Source organism: Ustilago hordei, assembly GCF_900519145.1.
Source record: "Ustilago hordei strain Uho2 genome assembly, contig: UHO2_contig_02, whole genome shotgun sequence".
Classification (NCBI taxonomy): domain Eukaryota; kingdom Fungi; phylum Basidiomycota; class Ustilaginomycetes; order Ustilaginales; family Ustilaginaceae; genus Ustilago; species Ustilago hordei.
In genome coordinates this window covers 906,469-924,026 of record NW_024545252.1, presented here as the reverse complement: position 1 = coordinate 924,026, position 17,558 = coordinate 906,469, and the positions used below count along the sequence as shown (strand labels likewise).

Here is a 17,558-nt window from a genome sequence, read left to right as displayed (position 1 = left end):
TCTCTGCTTGATATATATACAAACGTGCAGCACATGCCCAAAGTATGAGGGCACCCTACCTAATGTCGATATGCAACAACAAGTGGGACGTAGTTGTACCCGATTCCTCTCTCCTATCGGTGTTACCCGATTGTTCAACCAGATCGACTTCGTTCGATCTATGCTCCGATCTTTTCTGCCCGATCACCTCATTTAGGGTCGTGCTGGATCGTCCTCTTTAGCAAATACCACTGCTTAAGGCTGGAAGCTCTGGAGGCCCAGTACGAGGGCCGAACTGACAAATCAATGATAGAGGAGCCGCTCACACCAACCCCGGCACCAAAACCACAAAGGTCTGTGTCATTCCTAGACCAGAGCAAACAATTGTATTCTGATTACGAGAAGTATGCATTGCCTACCAGCTCTAGGTACAGCCAACCCCAAATGGGGATGCCCAGGGACAAAGTGGGGGACAATACTAGGGCTATGGGGAAGCTCACTCCAGTCAGCCTAAGCTGCTCTCTACACCTTTTCCAAAGTTCAACCTGAGAGATGTGGAGATCTTTATAATCGAAGCTGAAGCCTGGTTCATGTTCAACCGAGTCTGTCTCTTCCGGTCAGTTTCGTTTCCATCCTTCCCGTTGCTGTCGGTGGTTAAAAACGTTGATGAGAACGTCCCCCCGCCGACACCTCATACTCCTGGATGAGAATTGGACAATTGAGGAGGTCTAACGGCTCCCAAAAAGTGGCTTTTTCTGGGTATCCTTGCCAAAGCACTTTGTATTCAAACCCATGATTGTGAACTTGCTTGTCAATGATGGCCTCAATTTTGAAATCGAGGTCCTCATCCAGAAGTGGTGGTTCCACTGACACTTGTGAGTGGGGTGGCAATGCACTTTTCCTGGCTGGTTCCAGCATGGACACATGGAAGACATTGTGTACTCTGAGGCTTGCAGGTAGTATGATGTGGTATGTGTCATGGGCCTGAATGCTCAAGAAGCAGGAGGGTCACTGGTTCATATGGAAGGAGCACAGGTATCAGAGATCTAGTCGATACCAGTAGAGAGCATGGTCGTAGTGCAGTCTCCATGGAGACCATGGACTCCTACGGACTCACATGCAAAAGAGGACTGGGCCCATATGTGAGGAGGGCCAGGCACAGCCACGAAGAGGACCAAGCTCAAGGAGCATGCAGATGGTTACCACTCAGGGGCTCGAGAGACAAGAGTCAAAGGAACCATCACTGGTCAAAGGAGAAGGAGCAGTGTATAAGGAACCAGCAAGCAGGTCCTGAGGAGGAGGAGCAGTGTTGAAGGAGTTGACACAGCTCAGGAGGCACAGGGGTGTCAAGCAAGCAGGATAGCAAGGAGGAGGAGCAGTGTCGAAGGAGTCAACACAGCTCAAGAGGCACAGGGGTGCCAAGCCAGCAGGATAGCTCAAGGAGGACAGGAGTGGTGCTAGAGGGGCCCCCTGTACAGTACTTGATGAAGAAGGTACTCTCTGGAGAGAGAGCAGGGGCAGTGTCACTGGTGATGCTGTGAAGAGGTATATAACCATACCTTCTCATCATCAAAGGTTGAGTGGATCCTCATCCACTCTACACACACCATAACTAGTTATCACTTCAGCATAAGTATACATTAGTTTCAGTCAGCATAGTAGCAATCTATCAAGATTGCTCCTCATTGTAGTGCATGTGTTGTATCACCACTCACTGACATCCAAAGGCAGTTCATAGCAAACCAGCAGTCTGGATTAAGATAGAACCGAAGGCAGTAGTCCACTGTGGTCCAGGGATCACTTCAAGCATCAGTCAACACACTGGACACTCGTGTTGACACCACCAACCTTATCACCAACACCATCAACCTCATCATCATCAACACTCACACCAGACCTTGGTGTCATCATAACCTACATATTGATATTGATCATGCCGAGCTACCCCTGAATGGAGTGTCCACAGAGGTCAGCCAAAACCTATGATAGTATATACAATGAATGCCACCCACTGTCATCATGCAACTTGATAGTCGCTGAGCAACATAGCTCATCAAGACCAATACCAAGACAATAGCTGTCACACAGTTTGATAGTCACTGAATATCTTGACAGACTGACCTGGGTTTCAGGCACGAGACCCCTGACAGTATGCTCATTGTCCAATTCACTCTTTGATTGGGTATGGGCTGGCAAACCTGGTGTTGAGTTTCGGTGTGGGTCTACGTGTCTTCCAGTTCTTCCTATTGATGTAGGAAAGGAGCACTGTAAGTACCTCCAAGAGCAGATCAGGGAGGCACAACATTGGACAGTGGACCAATACAATTGGAAACACAAGGACATTGAGTTCAAGGTTGGCAATATGGTTTACATCAATTGCTGGAACTGGAAGACAAAGTGACCCATGCTGAAACTTGACACCAGGTTTGCAGGACCTTACCCAGTTCAAGAATGAGTGGGCCACAGAGCATATTGGATCACATTGCCAGCAAACCTCAGGGTCCATGATGTGTTCCATGTATCTATGCTCAAGCCAGCAAAGACAAGCTCACTATCTCAACAGTCAGCCCAACCAGTTGTACCACCACTACCAGATGAGGAGCTTGAATTTGAAGTTGAAGCACTCATTGGGAAATGCACATGTGACCAGATGACTGAATACAAAGTGTTATGGTGAGGGTACCCAGAAGAAGCTGTTTCTTGGGAACCAGTGTCAAACCTCAACTGCCCTGACCTCATCCAGGAGTATGAGGCGTCAGGGGGGAGATGGGACTAGCAAGCATGAGGGACGAAGGAGCAAGCACGAGGGACAAAGGAGAGCGAAATTGGTAGAAAGGGAGTTGGGACCGATTTGAGCAAAATCTGTAGGAAAAGATGCGCTACTACAGAATACACGGGAATCAGTAGTAGAAGGGGTGGTATGACAGATTTCACAACAAGAGTAGCAAGCGTAGGAGGCAGCAGCCTTTCATCACACACAAGAGAGGTAGAGACCATCGAACAACGTCATGAGCAATCTCAAGAGACAGGCCACAGACTCATCAGGAATAGGAGGTGACATCGTTACAGGTTAAGGCATGTCGCTACATGTTGACATATGTGGAAGGGGCAGGAGGAGTGGCAAGAGATGAATGAACCACCCTCTCCTCAACTGTGGGGGCCACCCAGTTGGAGAGAGGGTCCAGAGGACCACCAGGCACCATCACCGACTCATGTGGCTGATGCTCTGAGTAGAGACAATTGTGCCAAGCAACAAAGTCCTGCAGAGTACAAAGGACAGAACTTCCCAGGTTAGGATTGGGCAAGTGCCACACAACTCACATAGCAGTTGCCCAGCCAGGGGTCATGACAGGGTCACCCACCCTCTCCTCCAAGTGAACAAAACCTGGCCCATCCCTGTTAGCAACCATCAGATGGGTGCACTTGGCTTGGTGCAAACCCTGAGGTTGTAAGCTGGGAGTACCATCCCCAGGGTACTCCATCCTGGGATGAGCAGGGACATTGTGGACACAGTTACCCAGACCAGCGAGGTAGCAATGAGTGCATGCATGAGGGATCCGAACATGCTCACCAAAAGGGTTGGTGAATGCAGAGGCAAAACACCTGGCAAACAAAGAATAAAATCAAGCTGTCAGTACCAGGCAAAGGAAGGAGAACACAAGAGGGGGGGGTCACTTACGGGACACCAAGATTAAAGCAGCGGCGACACTGCCAGCTGGGCCATAGCATGCAGCCCTCAGTCAGGCGCAACATGACCAAGCAGTGCAGCCAACACTCTGGCAGGGACCCAGTAGGAACATCCCAACCAAGTGGGAAGTGGCAATCTGCGATTTGGACCAAAAGGTCAGCAACCACAAATTGCTTGGCCCATCCCACAATCTCGCCATTTGTGGGGAGATGAAATTTGGGAGGAGGAGGAGGTGGGGTCTGGCGACCAAGCCAACGAGGGGGAGGAGTGAGAGGTTGCACCTCCAACCGATACTCCGGAGTGGTGGCTCGAGGAGGAGCCAAAACTGCGTCGATGATCTCGTCAGCAGTAGGAGGAGAGGGGAGCGAGCCAGCTCGGCCTCCCAAATGGCCTGACACTCCAGCGTCGTCAGATCTCGAGGAGGTCGACTCGCGTCGATGTTGTAGAGATCATGAGGAGGAGGAGAGGCGGGAGAATACTCCTCACCCAAAGGACCAGCCTCGACACGAACCGGAGATGGTGAGCCAGGAGGGCTCGAGATGATGGTGTCGTCATCCATCCCCAAGAAAAGGGGTTCCAATGGGGAAAGAGGGACTGGAGAGGCGAGAGGGTCAGCCCCATGAGCCGGAATAGGGAAAGCAGGAGGTAGGGCCCTAGCAGCCAAGACCTCACAAGGATGTAGTTGGACAATGATCCAATGACATCAAGAAGGAGCCGCAGCCACCTCGGAAGGAGGTGCACTTGCAGCAGTCTGGGATCGAGTTTGGTAGGGTGAGGTTGTCATGTTGGATGAGTTGGGTGACAATGACAAGGGAAGGATGGTGTGGAGGAGCAGACATAGCACAGGACATGCCTCAACGGAGCTTGGCTCTTAAGAGGGGAGGTAATGTCATGGGACCAGATGGATGCACAGGAAGAACAGAACTCATATGAAGAGATCTGGCACAACCATCATGGATTGGGCAAAAGTAGAGTTCCAACAGAGTTCAGTGAGATTGGTAGGAACAATGGCTCTACAACATAACTCATTGTGATTGGTAGGAGCATGGGTCTTGTTACAGGAGTAGAACCAGCAGGAAAGTAGAGTTCCAACAGGGATCAGTGAGATCATTAGGATCAATGACTCTATGACATAAGTTGTTGTGATTGGTAGGAACACAGGTCCTATTACAGGAGTCAGTAGAATCAGCAGGATCATGCTTGCTACAACAGGCCTCATGGGAATCAGTTCAAGAGAAACCTCTATTGCCAATACAGCAAGGGGACGGCAGAGAACAAGGGAAGAGTCACCACCATATGAAGCAGGGACCTTGCACAACGATGAAGTTGATGCAGGCCAATAGGCGTGTCAGCGGTCTTGCGCCTGAAACCTGAAACCTGTAATAGAAATGCATCTATTACAGATCCTGTCGAGATATGTGGTAGAGTGCTTTCTATTACTGTTCCTGTTGAGATCTGTCATAGAAGGCCTCTATGACTTTTCTCATCCAAAGATGTGATAAGGTGATTGTTACTGCAGGTCTCAACTAACTGCTGTGGACACTCCATCCAGAGGTAGCTCAGCATGATCAATAATGATGAATGTATTGTGAAGACACCAAGGTCTGGTGCAAATGAGGTTGTTGCTGCTGACACAAGTGTCCAGTGTGTCAACTGAGTGCTTGAAGTGATCCCTGGACTACAGTGGACAACTGCCTTTGGTTCTAGTGATCAAGAGAGCTGGACTGCTGGATGAACTGCCTTCGGATGTTGATCAATGTCAACAAGCGGTGATACAACACATGTGCTATGATAGGAGCAATGTCTTACAATTGCTACTGCTTGACTAAATACTAATGTATACTTATGTGAAAGCTATAACTAGTAGTGTATGGTGTAGAGTGGATACCAGATCCACTCAACAGCTGTGACAAGGAGTGATGCTATATAACCATTCTAGCAGTGTTGCCTGCAACTCTGCCTTTGCTTGGGCACACCTCTCCAACACTGCCCCTCCTCCCTGTCCTTCCCATCCCCTCTGTCCATCCTGTGCTGCTGCTCACCTGCACTGTGTCTCTCACTACTTGTGGATGGACAGTCCTCTTGTCACTTCATCATTGACAGGCTATTCCCACCTCATCTGAGCTGCAATTTGCAACCCCTTTCATTCCTCCCATCTACCTGCTTGGGGTTCATTTCCAAGCAGGTCCCCTGCTTCATTGATGGTGGACCCAGATGTCTTTGCCACCCACTCATGGTATTGACATCTGTCTTGTGGTGAGATTCATGAGATTGGCACCTCCTGTGTGGGATCTGTTGTACAATCGCAATACTACAGATTCCAGCAGGTTTTGCCATATCCTCCCCATTCATACTGAATTGGTCAGGATCTGTCATAGAGCTGTTTCTACTACAGATCTTGGTGAACTCTGCTGTAAGCTTCCGCTTAGCCCGATCCTGCGATTCCTGCGCTCTTCATATGAATTTGGGTCTTCTTGCTTCCTGCGCATCCGGCCCCATGACAGGGTGCTGGCGACAGGAGGGAGATGAAGGGGTGCAGGTCGCCACTCAGATGAAGTGGGAACGGCCCCTGACGATGATGAAGTAGCACAAGGGCCATCCATCCACAGGAAGAGAGGAGGGCAGTGCCAATGAGCAGCAGCCCAATGTGGATGGAAAATGGTAGGAAGGACAAGGAGGAGACATAGGGTTGAGGAGGCTTCACAGAACAGGAGCAGTGTCACAAGCAACACTGCGAGGATGGTATATAACCATGCTCCTTGTCACAGCAAGTGAGTGGATTGCCATCCACTCTACACCATACATAACTAGTTATCACTTCAGCATAAGTATACTTAGTTTCAGTCAGCAAGTTGCAATCATAATAGATTGCTTCCATTGTAGCACATGTGTCATATCACTGCTCACTGACATCCAAAGATGGTTCATAGAAACCTGCAGTCTGGATAACAATTGACACTGAAGGTGGTTTCTAGTAACCTGCAGTCTGGCTTGTGATCATAGAACTGAAGGCAGTCATCCACTGTGGTCCAGGGATCACTTCAAGCACTCAGTTGATGCACTGGACACTTGTGTTGGTGTCAACAACATCATTCACACCAGACCTTGGTGTCTTCATAATACATTCATTGTTATTGATTGTGCCAAGCTACTTCTGGATGGAGTGTCCACAGCAGTCAGTCAAAACCTGTAATAGCAAACACACTACTACATCTTTGAGCGAGAAAAGTCATAGAGGCTTTTCTACAACATATCTTGACAAGAATAATAATACACAGCACTCTACCACATAACTCGACAGGACCTGTAATAGATGCAGTTCTATTACAGATATCAGGTTTCAGGCGTGAGACCTCTGACACTTAGCTCCTTGATTCATCGAATTGGCAGCCCAGTATCATGCATTGCAACAACTGAAGCACGCTGCATTGGAGTGAGCTCATTGCCATGGACCATGTTGGTGTTTGAAGTGTTCTTGCTTAGTATGATGGTAGTGCTATTGCTCAATGATGACAATGACCCAAATGTGGGGTAACCAGCTAAATCAGGAAATTACCCAATTGTCCTCAAACTTATGCACAGGGACTGTACAGATATATGGCAACCAGGGTTGTAGGGCAATGCACACCATCAGTGCATTGTCCCACTGATGTTTCCCTCATCGTCCTCATCATAGTCTTCACCATAATCTTCGACAGATGGTTGTTGAATAAGGTTGGAGCCTTCTTGATCGTTTATGGAGGGATTGTGTGACTCCTCCTCAGTAGGGCCTTCCTCTTTGTGATTTGCCTCTTCCTTGGGATTATCTTCTAAAATTACCATGACCTTTGGACCACTAGGTTGTCATAGGGCCGGATGCGCAGAAGCAGGAAGAACGGATGTCATATGAGGAGGAGTGCAGGAATCGCAGGATTGGGCAAAATAAGGGTTATGGCAGAGTTCATTGAGATCTGTAGTAGAGAGGGTCTATGACAGATCTTGCCCAAATTGGCATGAGCAGGATTGTATCACAAATCCCACCAGAACCAGTAGTATCTTGATCATAGGATAGATCTTGCTGAAGCTGGCTAGATCACACCGATTCTCACAAGCCTCACAGCAGGACAAGACGTTATAGGCATTGGGTCCACCACCCTGATGAAACAGGGGGCTGACCTGACAATGAACTCAGAACAGGAGGGTGGGTGAGATGAGTGAGGGAGGCAAGTTGCCACCCAGATGAAGTGGGAATGCCCCCTGTTGATGATGATGCAGTGTGAAAATCGTCCATCTGCATGAGGTGAGAGAAGTGGTGTCAACAAACAGCATTGCAGGGTGGATGGAAAGGATAGGAAGGGTGAGGAGGAGGAGCAGTGTCAAAGAGGCCTCCCAGAGCAGGAGCAGTGTCGCAGGCAACATTGCAGGAGTGGATATATAACCATGCTCCTTGTCATAGCAAGTGAGTGGATCTTCATTGTCATGGGCCTGGATGCTCAAGAAGCAGGAGGGTCACAGGTTCAACAGGTATTGAAGATCTAGTCGAGATCAGTAGAGAGCATGGTCGTAGTGCAGTCTCCATGGAGACCATGGACTCCTATGGACTCACATGCAAAGGAGGGCCAAGCACAGCCATGAGGAGGACCAAGCTCAAGGAGCATGCAGATGGTTACCACTCAGGGGCTCGAGAGACAAGAGCCAAAGGAACTGTCACTGATCAAAGGAGAAGGAGCAGTGTCGAAGGAGTCGACACCAGGTCATGAGGAGGAGGAGCAGTGTCAAAGGAGTCGACACCAGGTCATGAGGAGGAGGAGCAGTGTCGAAGGAGTCGACACCACTCAAGAGGCACAGGGGTGCCAAGCAGGAGAGGCCCCTGAGCAGTACTCGATGAAGAGGGTACTCTCTGGAGAGAGAGCAGGAGCAGCATCGCTGGTGATGCTGTGAAGAGGTATATAACCATGCTTTCTCATCATCATAGGTCGAGTGGATCCTCATCCACTCTACTCACCATAACTAGTTATCACTTCAGCATAAGTATATATTAGTTTCAGTCAGCATAGCAGCAATCCATCAAAGGTTGCTCCTCATCATAGTGTGTGTGTTGTATCACCACTACCTGATGTCCGAAGGTGCCCATAGCAGGTTAGCAGTCTGGATCAAGATAGAACCGAAGGCAGTAGTCCACTGCAGTCCAGGGATCACTTCAAGCATCAAGTCAACACACTGGACACTCATGTTGACACCACCAACCTTATCACCAACACCAGCAACCTCATTATCATCGACACCACCAATCTCATTACCAACACCATCAACCTCATCATCATCAACACTCACACCAGACCTTGGTGTCATCATAACATTGATATTGATCGTGCTGAGCTACCCCTGAATGGAGTGTCCACAGAGGTCAGCCGAAACCTATGATAGTATATCCAACGAACGCCACCTGCTGTCACTGCGCAACTTGATAGTCACCGATACCGAGACAATAGCTGTCGCACAGTTTGATAGTCACCGAGTATCTCGACAGACCGACCTGGGTTTCAGGCGCGAGACCCCTGACATTCATCCACTCTACACATTACATTACTAGCTATAACTTCACAATAAGTATACTTAGTAGATTCATCATCAGTAGCAATTGCAGAGCATTGCTACTACCTAGTGCATGTGTTGTATCACCACTTGATGCCATCCAAAGGCAGTTCATTCTGTGGTCTGGATATTGATTGACACTGAAGGCAGTTCATACTGTGGTCCAGCTCTCTCAATAATTAGAACTGAAGGCAGTTGTCCACTGCAGTCCAGGGATCATCAATCATTCAGTTGACACACTGGACACTTGTGTCGGCGCAAGCATATTCTGAGAGAAACTGAAGTTGTTTCGGTCCCGATACTGGCATTCGGGGAGAGTCTAAGTACGATGTCACTGCTGCTAAAAGACAGAAACATATATACTCAATTGACTAAAGTGCAAGTGTGGTGAGGGCCTCGAGCTCCCTGCTATATATATATACAAACATGCAGCACATGCCTAGAGTGGGAGCACTCCTATTTCATGACCTATCTTGACAATGAGCAGGACTGTGTTGTACCCGATCTTCATGTAGATCTCCTCCTCCATGTCCCAATTCTTTCTATGTCAGCATGTGTTATCATATTGGATCGTTTCCCTCAGCATATTCACACCAGACCTTGGTCCCACCTCAAAGTATCTATCAACTAGTGATTGTGCCAAGCTACCTCTGAGCAGAGTGTCCCCAGTGGTCAGTCAAAATCCACAATAGATATCAGTTATGACATATTTGAGCAAGAAAAGTCATAGAAGGCTTCTATGACAGATTTCAGCAAGAATAATAATAAAGGCCCTTTACCACAGATCTTGATAGGATCAGTAGTAGTTATCTTTCTACTACAGATATCGGGTTTCAGGCGCATGACCCCTGACATAGGTCTAGGTGTTGATGACACAGGCTGCTTCCTGCTTGGACAATCTCTTGCCCAATGCCCCGTGCCCTTGTACCAATGGCAGGTGTTACTACCCAGAGGTGTGGTGTCCCATGGCCTCAGGTTCTGTGTCAGATGAGGAGGCAACAGATGGTTACCAGAATGATACAGGGCTCTGGGAGTTACCAGTCCGGGCTGTCATGCCAGCAATGGTGTTGAGGGAGTTGATTGTACAACTGGGTTTGGGTGGGGTGTGTCAGGGGTCTCGCGCCTGAAACCCAGGTCGGTCTGTTGAGATACTTGGTGACTATCAAACTGTGTGACAGCTATTGTCTCGGTATCAGTCTCGACAAGCTACGTTGCTTGGCAACTATCAAGTTGCATGATGACAGTGGGTGGCATTCATTGTATATACTATCATAGGTTTCGGCTGACCTCTGTGGACACTCCATTCAGGGGTAGCTCGGCATGATCAATATCAATATGTAGGTTATGATGACACCAAGGTCTGGTGTGAGTGTTGATGATGATGAGGTTGATGGTGTTGGTGATAAGGTTGGTGAGTGTTGATGATAATGAGGTTGATGGTGTTGGTGATAAGGTTGGTGGCATCAACATGAGTGTCCAGTGTGTTGACTTGATGCTGGAAGTGATCCCCAGACCGCCATGGACTACTGCCTTCGGTTCTATCTATATCTGGACCACTGACCTGCTATGGGCCGCCTTCGGACGTCAGGTAGTGGTGATACAACACATGCACTATGATGAGGAGCAACCTTGATAGATTGCTACTATGCTGACTGGAACTAATATATACTTATGCTGAAGTGATAACTAGTCATGGTGTGTAGAGTGGATGAGGATCCACTCGACCTTTGATGATGAGAAAGTATGGTTATATACCTCTTCACAGCATCGCCAGCGACGCTGCTCCTGCTCTCTCTCCAGAGAGTACCTTCTTCATCGAGTACTGTACAGGGGCCCCTCTAGCACTGCTCCTCCTCCTTGCTATCCTGCTTGTTTGGCACCCCTGTGCCTCCTGAGTGGTGTCGACTCCTTCGACACTGCTCCTCCTCCTCAGGACCTGGTGTCGACTCCTTCAACACTGCTCCTCCTCCTCAGGACCTGGTGTCAACTCCTTCGACACTGCTCCTCCTCCTCAGGACCTGCTTGCCAGTTCCCTATACACTGCTCCTTCTCCTTTGACCAGTGACGGTTCCTTTGACTCTTGTCTCTCGAGCCCCTGAGTGGTAACTGTCTGCATGCTCCTTGAGCTTGGTCCTCTTCGTGGCTGTGCCTGCTCCTTGAGCTTGGTCCTCCTCATGGCTGTGCCTGGCCCTCCTCACATATGGGCCTGGTCCTCCTTCGCATGTGAGTCCATAGGAGTCCATGGTCTCCATGGAGACTGCACTACGACCATGCTCTCCACTGGTATCGACTAGATCTCTGATACCTGTGCCCCTTCCATATGAACCAGTGACCCTCCTGCTTCTTGAGCATTCAGGCCCATGACAGGGTGTAGGTGGGTGCCTTGAGGCGGACTGCTGCATTAACATCTGCCGGTGGTCGATGTCTTCAACCTCTTGGTACCATTCCCAAATGTTTGTAGGTGGGTTACCCTCAAACTTCTCCTGTAGGCTGTGTCACAGGGTCGGCTGGCCAGCGCAAGAGAGTGCGCCAAATCGATCAGTGGCAATCATGGTGATGTCGCACAATGGAGCAGTATATGAAGGGGGCGCAATGGATCAATATATGGAGGGCACACCAGATTGATTGGTGCCAAACCATCAGGGATCAACAAGATTAATCGGGTTGGCAGTGCATATGAATTATGAGATCAATCAAACCCTGGGTTCCAGATTAATCTCATTGGGGATTGGTCAGAATCAGTCAGATCAGTATGCTTCAACAAGTCAGCCGATATGAGCAAGTACTAGGAGCTGTGTCAAAGTGACCACATGACCAAGGGGTTTGGTCATGAGGTTCAACAAGTGGCTAAAGGGATTCACAAGATAAAGTTGAGAAGGAGCTGTGTCAAAAGGGGGCATCACACATCATCAGGCAGAAGGAGAGCATGAAGGTGAGAGGGCAGTGTTGCATAACCCTTACACTGTGCAAATGGTAGGAGTGCAGTATCAATGGGATTGATGCCAGCAGGACAAGACAGTGTCAAACAGGGGACAAAGGCCCCTCAAGAGGGGCAGGATAGGTGTCATGGGCAACACCAATTGAATGCATAAATACTCTCATTCTACCATAGCATACAAGTGGATCCCCATCCACTCTACATACTATACTACTTACTCTATCTACTTACTTAGTTACATACCATTGCAATAGCAGTGCTCTTGCAATGACTCTCAACATGTGTGTTGTATCACCATTAGTCAACAACTGTAGGTGGTGTTCTTCAACACTTGCAGTCCAGTCCCTTACTGTAGGTGGTGTTCTTCAACACTTGCAGTCCAGTCCCTTGCTGTAGGCAGTGTTGCTCAACACCAGCAGTCCAGTTGGTTATTGTAGGCAGTGATTCACACCTGCAGTCCAGTAACTCCCATCCTCTGTAGGCAATTAGCATATTGCAGTCCAGATGATGTCCAAGAGCATTATCAACAGTACTATGAACACTTGTACTGTAGGAGAGGGTGTATCACCCACTCACCAACAAACAATGTTTGTGCTGCACAACCTCTGAATGGAGTGTTCAAGGTGGTCAGTCAAGACTTACCAGGCAGTGATGCTTGGTTATGTTTAGGCAAAACATATCAAGTAGACCTTACTCAATCAAACTCAATAGCACCCCAAAACTAAGTCTCTGGCGCGCGACCACTTACAGGCTGCACATAAGACTGCCCCTGAACAAGTTGATAACCAAGTCCTTATCCTCCATATTCACCTGCCCCTCGAGGTCTCGGAATCACTTGACATGGTGTGTGGCTGCACCCAGTGCAGCACTTGTGAGTTGGATATTGAGAAGCTTGTTATATGCTTTGACTCTGGGGTTGCAAGGGTTGTACTGCTCAGTCAAACACTGTTTAAAGTACTGCCAGTCCTGGGATAGCCTTCTCTGCCATTCACAATCAATCCTTAACTTGGAAGTCCACCACTTGCAAGTGTTACCTTCCAACTGAGAGCCAGTATGATGAATCATGCTCTTATGGTCATAGACTTGGTTGAACATGAACCAGGCTTCAGCTTCAATTATAAAGATCTCCACATCCCTTGGGTTGAACTTTGGGAAGGGAGTAGCAGGCAGCTTATGTTGACTGGGGTGAGCTTCCCCTATAGCTTTAGTATTATCCCCCACTTCGTTCCTGGGCATTCCCGTTCGGGGTTGGATGCCATTGCGTAAACTTTCAAGATAACTTAACTACAATTCGCTGCTGAAGGATACGATCCAGCAAGATGCTGATGGGGACATGGGCCAATATGGTAAGAGATCAGGCACTGCTTGATCCAGCTCGAGGCCACACTTCATCTTGAAAGATGTACCCTCTCACTCAAGTTGTGGGAGGCCAATGCTAATGGTGTTGAAGGGATGGTAGACTCTTTATGGTAGGGCATGGTCGTATTGCGTTCTCGACGTTGGTGAGTAAGTACAAGTGATGGATGATATATCGGGAACAAAACTAGCTGACTCGAGCACTTTATTTACACCTTGACCCATCGACATAAAGATAGAAGGGAGATCTGAAGCATGGAGAGGCAGGACATGAGAGCCCCTTGAAGGAGGAGTCCGGTCTCTTCTGAAGAGGAACTTTGCCACCCTGACGGAAGGTGCCAGACTAAGCTTATCATCGTGTGAAGACTTGTCGGCCGTTCCATTGGATGCATCGATCATCCCGTCGGAAGACATCGGTCACTCCGTCGACTTCCTGATGCGAGTCGATAGCCCTCCTTCAAATGGAAAATGCGACAGTTGGCGACGCTTATCGAGCGATATCAGCCAAAGCACAGTACTGCTGCTATTGGGCAGAAACACTATACTATATTGACCTAATCGAACATGGTGGCAGCCTGGAGCTCTCCGCTCGATATATATATACAGTAGTGGCAGGTGGGAGTATGCCTCTCAAAGGATGAAGTGTGACAATGAGCGGGACCAAGCGGTCCCCGATCTCTTATCGTATCGGCCTTGCCCGATCCCTTATTATATCGGCTCATGCTTCTATCAACATCTTGCTGGATCGTAACCTTGAGCAAACCCAAGCAAGACGATATCCCCCTTGTCGGCTTCTCGGCTTCGTCAAGACCCGTATATTTCCCTCCAACTCCACCCATTGTGGGTCCTTGAAGAATTTCAGAAGCGCCTGGTTGATATCGCAATATTCGGTCACTTGCTGAGTGGAGCGTTCACTGTCGCGCGAGATGCGTTGCCTCTGTCTGCTGCCCCCAGCAGCTGATTCATCGGCTTTCTCTTGTTGATGTCTCCCGGCCCTACGCCACTGTCTGAGGTCTGGCTGTCACTGCCTTGAATGTTATTGTACGCCTCATGACTGTTTTCGATGATCGACATAGCACGCTCGAACGTTTGCATGGGGACCAAACCTTGTCGGAGCTGTAAGCCAGCGAACCCCAGCCCCCCCTCCCCCTTAAAGAGGGGTGGCGAACGGCTTTCGTGTGTCTTGATGTACGATGGTGGTGCAGATAACTAATCGCATGGAAAGATTTAGCAGTAGATTGCATTCAAACGCGGGGAAGATTAGATCGGCTCGTGATAGTGCCCGATGTGCAATATTTAAGCTGCGAAATACAGAAAAGCTCTCGGTGCCCCACGAAACATCGGTGTTTGGTTACTCAGACCTTACGATCGTAACACCAATATACCCAGTTATGGAGCGAGGAAGCTCACTACGGTCGGTGAGATCCTCCAGTGGAAAGGTCGGATCACATACCCGCAGCAGGCCGTTGGCAAGATCGCAAGCAAGCAGGGAAGTGAGCGGTAGCGGTGAAACGACGAGAAGCTACTACGATCTGTATCCGGAACGGAAGCAGACCGGGCCCTACATCCCAAAGTCTGCTCTCGTATCTCCTGAAGAAGCTGCAAGTCAATCCGCATCGCCAGCGCCGGAAGGTAGCTCTGTTTGTCGATCTCGTTCAAGTAGCCGACTCGAACCGGCACGCAAAGAGGCTTCACATTCTTCCGAAAAGAGACACGCCGGCGCTTTCCTACTCCCACCAGACACGTCCCGCAAGCGTACTGAAGGCTCAACTTCCGTAAGACGTTCGCTTTCGAGCACGTACGCCGCTTCCTTGGTTGCGCTGGGAAGGGCTCGCCCACGTACCATCACATTGGAACCTGTCAAGTCCATCGACGAAATCATCAAGATGCATTCCGACAACCTCTTGTCCGCTCCTCAATCACAGCGTGGCCCACAACGTTCCGCTTCGTGGTCCGCCTTCGAGTCCACAGCGCCCCTATCGCAATCAAACTCAGTAAGGAGCTCGACGTACGATGAAGAGCCTTCAAAATCAGATTCGGAAGGCTCGGAGGGCTCTGTGGAGCAAGAGACCCGCGCTGTACTGAGGACGACACATTCCAACGACATCGGACGGAGATTGTCGCGACTTTCCATCGGTGGAACGACTTCAAGCGTGTCAGAGACAGCTCACGGCGCACTACAGTCTCCAGTTCAGCGAGAGGTGAATACTAAGAGCCTAGCTTCAGGGCTGACGAGCCTGACACTCTGCACGAAGGTCAAGGTTGCCGGATCACCGCTCCTTCAAGTGTCGTTCGCCGATGTGGGCCTCGAGAGCGGGCATCCTGTCATGGTCTTCCTTGGCCTAGGGGCATCGAGGCATCTTATCGGCCTGTATGACGAGGTTGCGGCGTCACTCGGCCTGCGCCTGATATGCATCGATAGGTGGGGCATTGGCCGCACAGACAGTGTGCAGTCGGAAGGACGCAACATTCTCGGCTGGAGCTTTGTTGTCGAACAGGTAGCTGATCTTCTCGAGATTGATAGATTCTCGATCCTGGCCCATAGCGCCGGTGCGCCTTTCGCGGTGGCCCTAGCGCTCCTCTTTCCTCACCGCATTCAGGGGCCGCTGCATTTGCTTGCTCCCTGGACGGGCATGCAACAAGATAGTGGCTATCGTTGGTTGCGGTACGTCCCGGACGGCGTTATCAAGACGGCACAGGCAGCCGAGTGGAAGATCCAGAACTGGAAGCTGAACAAAGAAGGGTCGAGGGGAGCGAACAGAAATGCCTTGACTCAGGCCGAAGAGCCTTGCTACGATGTTCGGCAGTACGACCTGGAGGAATTTGACAGAGGACCAACGCCTCCTCCCAAGGAGCAGACGCATCGTAGAAACAAGGCCTTGGCCGAGCATGGCACGTCGCTGCCAAGCAGCAAGTCAGGGGAAACACAAGCAGAGAGCAGAAAGGTGGTTGACGGTAGCAGGCCGGTCTTGTGCTGGCAGACAAGCAACTCGCAAATGGCAGAAGCGGAACGGAACAGCGCTGTTGAGCTGCTCAAAGCCTCTCATGCGGAGAGTGCACGCGGCTTGGTGGATGATTTGCAAATGGTTTTGGGAAAAAGGCCGTGGGGATTTGGCTATACGGATCTGCAAGCCGATTGCGAGGTATGGCACGGATCAAAGGATGAGCGGATTCCTCTGTCGAGCTCGATCAACTTGTCTAGAGAGATGAAAGCCTGTTCGCTGCATGTCGTGGAGGGAGCAAGCCATAGTCTGATGACAAATTCAGAGGTGGTGGTGGAAGTGTTTGAGAGCATTCGCAAGCACAGCGGACGGTAGAGAGAGGCGACTGCAACGCATCGGTGCCTCATCAAGTCCTGTAAGACTTTTCATATACCCTAGCACGTATCTATAATATAGTCATTGTCTGTTACCATAAGGAGAAGACCGGAAGAAGACCAAGAAAGGCTTCCGTTTCTCAGTCGAATCTCATCCCTCGCTGCAATGACGCCAGATGTGTGCATGACCATTTGTCTTTGAAGCATTAATACAGCTCGGGCGTAAATTGTCCCATGAATTTACATGTCACCATACATCACTCTAATGCTCAATAGCCATAAGTTGTATTGCCACACTGTCTGATATTGTCTGAAAGCCCTGCTTCTTCTCTCCAAGACTGTGTAAATGATATTGACATTGACTGAAAAAATTGTGCTATGAAGAAGAGCCAAGATTTTTTTTTTAATTGTGGGACAGTTTTTGGAGCATGCTCCCAAATAGTGACACTGCTCCATTCCCAACCTTGTGGGCTTTTGACTACAATGAAACTTGCAATGTAACTTGGTGGGTGCCTTCATACACATCGAAAGTAGTGATGTGGAAAGTTTCAGCTCAATCAGATGACTGTGAGTGATCCAGCAGTGCTTCCAGTCTGACACCATCATATATATACCATCATGCCAAAAACAACACCAGAGAAATGCTGATCAGCAATCTTTCACCTCCAAAATGGGGAATCTACCCATTCAGTTGCTGAGCAACTCAG

At 49.3% G+C, this 17,558-nt stretch overlaps 6 protein-coding genes across 6 annotated transcripts; 1 reads left to right on the top strand and 5 right to left on the bottom strand.

The window, feature by feature from the left end:
• Nucleotides 1–3,296: 3,296 nt before the first annotated feature.
• UHO2_01112 (uncharacterized protein) lies at nt 3,297–4,451 on the bottom strand (the record flags this gene model as incomplete). The annotated part of the gene is made up of 3 exons (XM_041553580.1): nt 3,297–3,582; nt 3,659–4,095; nt 4,392–4,451. 3 exons carry the CDS (start codon nt 4,449–4,451, stop codon nt 3,297–3,299), a joined length of 783 nt encoding a protein of 260 aa, XP_041409514.1.
• Nucleotides 4,452–7,297: 2,846 nt separating this feature from the next.
• Nucleotides 7,298–8,065, bottom strand: UHO2_01111 (uncharacterized protein; the record flags this gene model as incomplete). Its single annotated transcript, XM_041553579.1, has 2 exons — nt 7,298–7,502; nt 7,971–8,065. The coding sequence occupies 2 exons, from the start codon at nt 8,063–8,065 to the stop codon at nt 7,298–7,300; spliced, it is 300 nt and encodes a 99-aa protein (XP_041409513.1).
• Nucleotides 8,066–8,755: 690 nt separating this feature from the next.
• On the bottom strand, nt 8,756–8,998 carry UHO2_01110 (uncharacterized protein; the record flags this gene model as incomplete). The annotated part of the gene is made up of 1 exon (XM_041553578.1): nt 8,756–8,998. The coding sequence occupies one exon, from the start codon at nt 8,996–8,998 to the stop codon at nt 8,756–8,758; it is 243 nt and encodes an 80-aa protein (XP_041409512.1).
• A 4,012-nt stretch (nt 8,999–13,010) lies between these two features.
• On the bottom strand, nt 13,011–13,415 carry UHO2_01109 (uncharacterized protein; the record flags this gene model as incomplete). Its single annotated transcript, XM_041553577.1, has 1 exon — nt 13,011–13,415. One exon carries the CDS (start codon nt 13,413–13,415, stop codon nt 13,011–13,013), a length of 405 nt encoding a protein of 134 aa, XP_041409511.1.
• A 674-nt stretch (nt 13,416–14,089) lies between these two features.
• Nucleotides 14,090–14,374, bottom strand: UHO2_01108 (uncharacterized protein; the record flags this gene model as incomplete). The annotated part of the gene is made up of 1 exon (XM_041553576.1): nt 14,090–14,374. One exon carries the CDS (start codon nt 14,372–14,374, stop codon nt 14,090–14,092), a length of 285 nt encoding a protein of 94 aa, XP_041409510.1.
• A 552-nt stretch (nt 14,375–14,926) lies between these two features.
• UHO2_01107 (uncharacterized protein) lies at nt 14,927–16,852 on the top strand (the record flags this gene model as incomplete). The annotated part of the gene is made up of 1 exon (XM_041553575.1): nt 14,927–16,852. One exon carries the CDS (start codon nt 14,927–14,929, stop codon nt 16,850–16,852), a length of 1,926 nt encoding a protein of 641 aa, XP_041409509.1.
• Nucleotides 16,853–17,558: the final 706 nt, after the last annotated feature.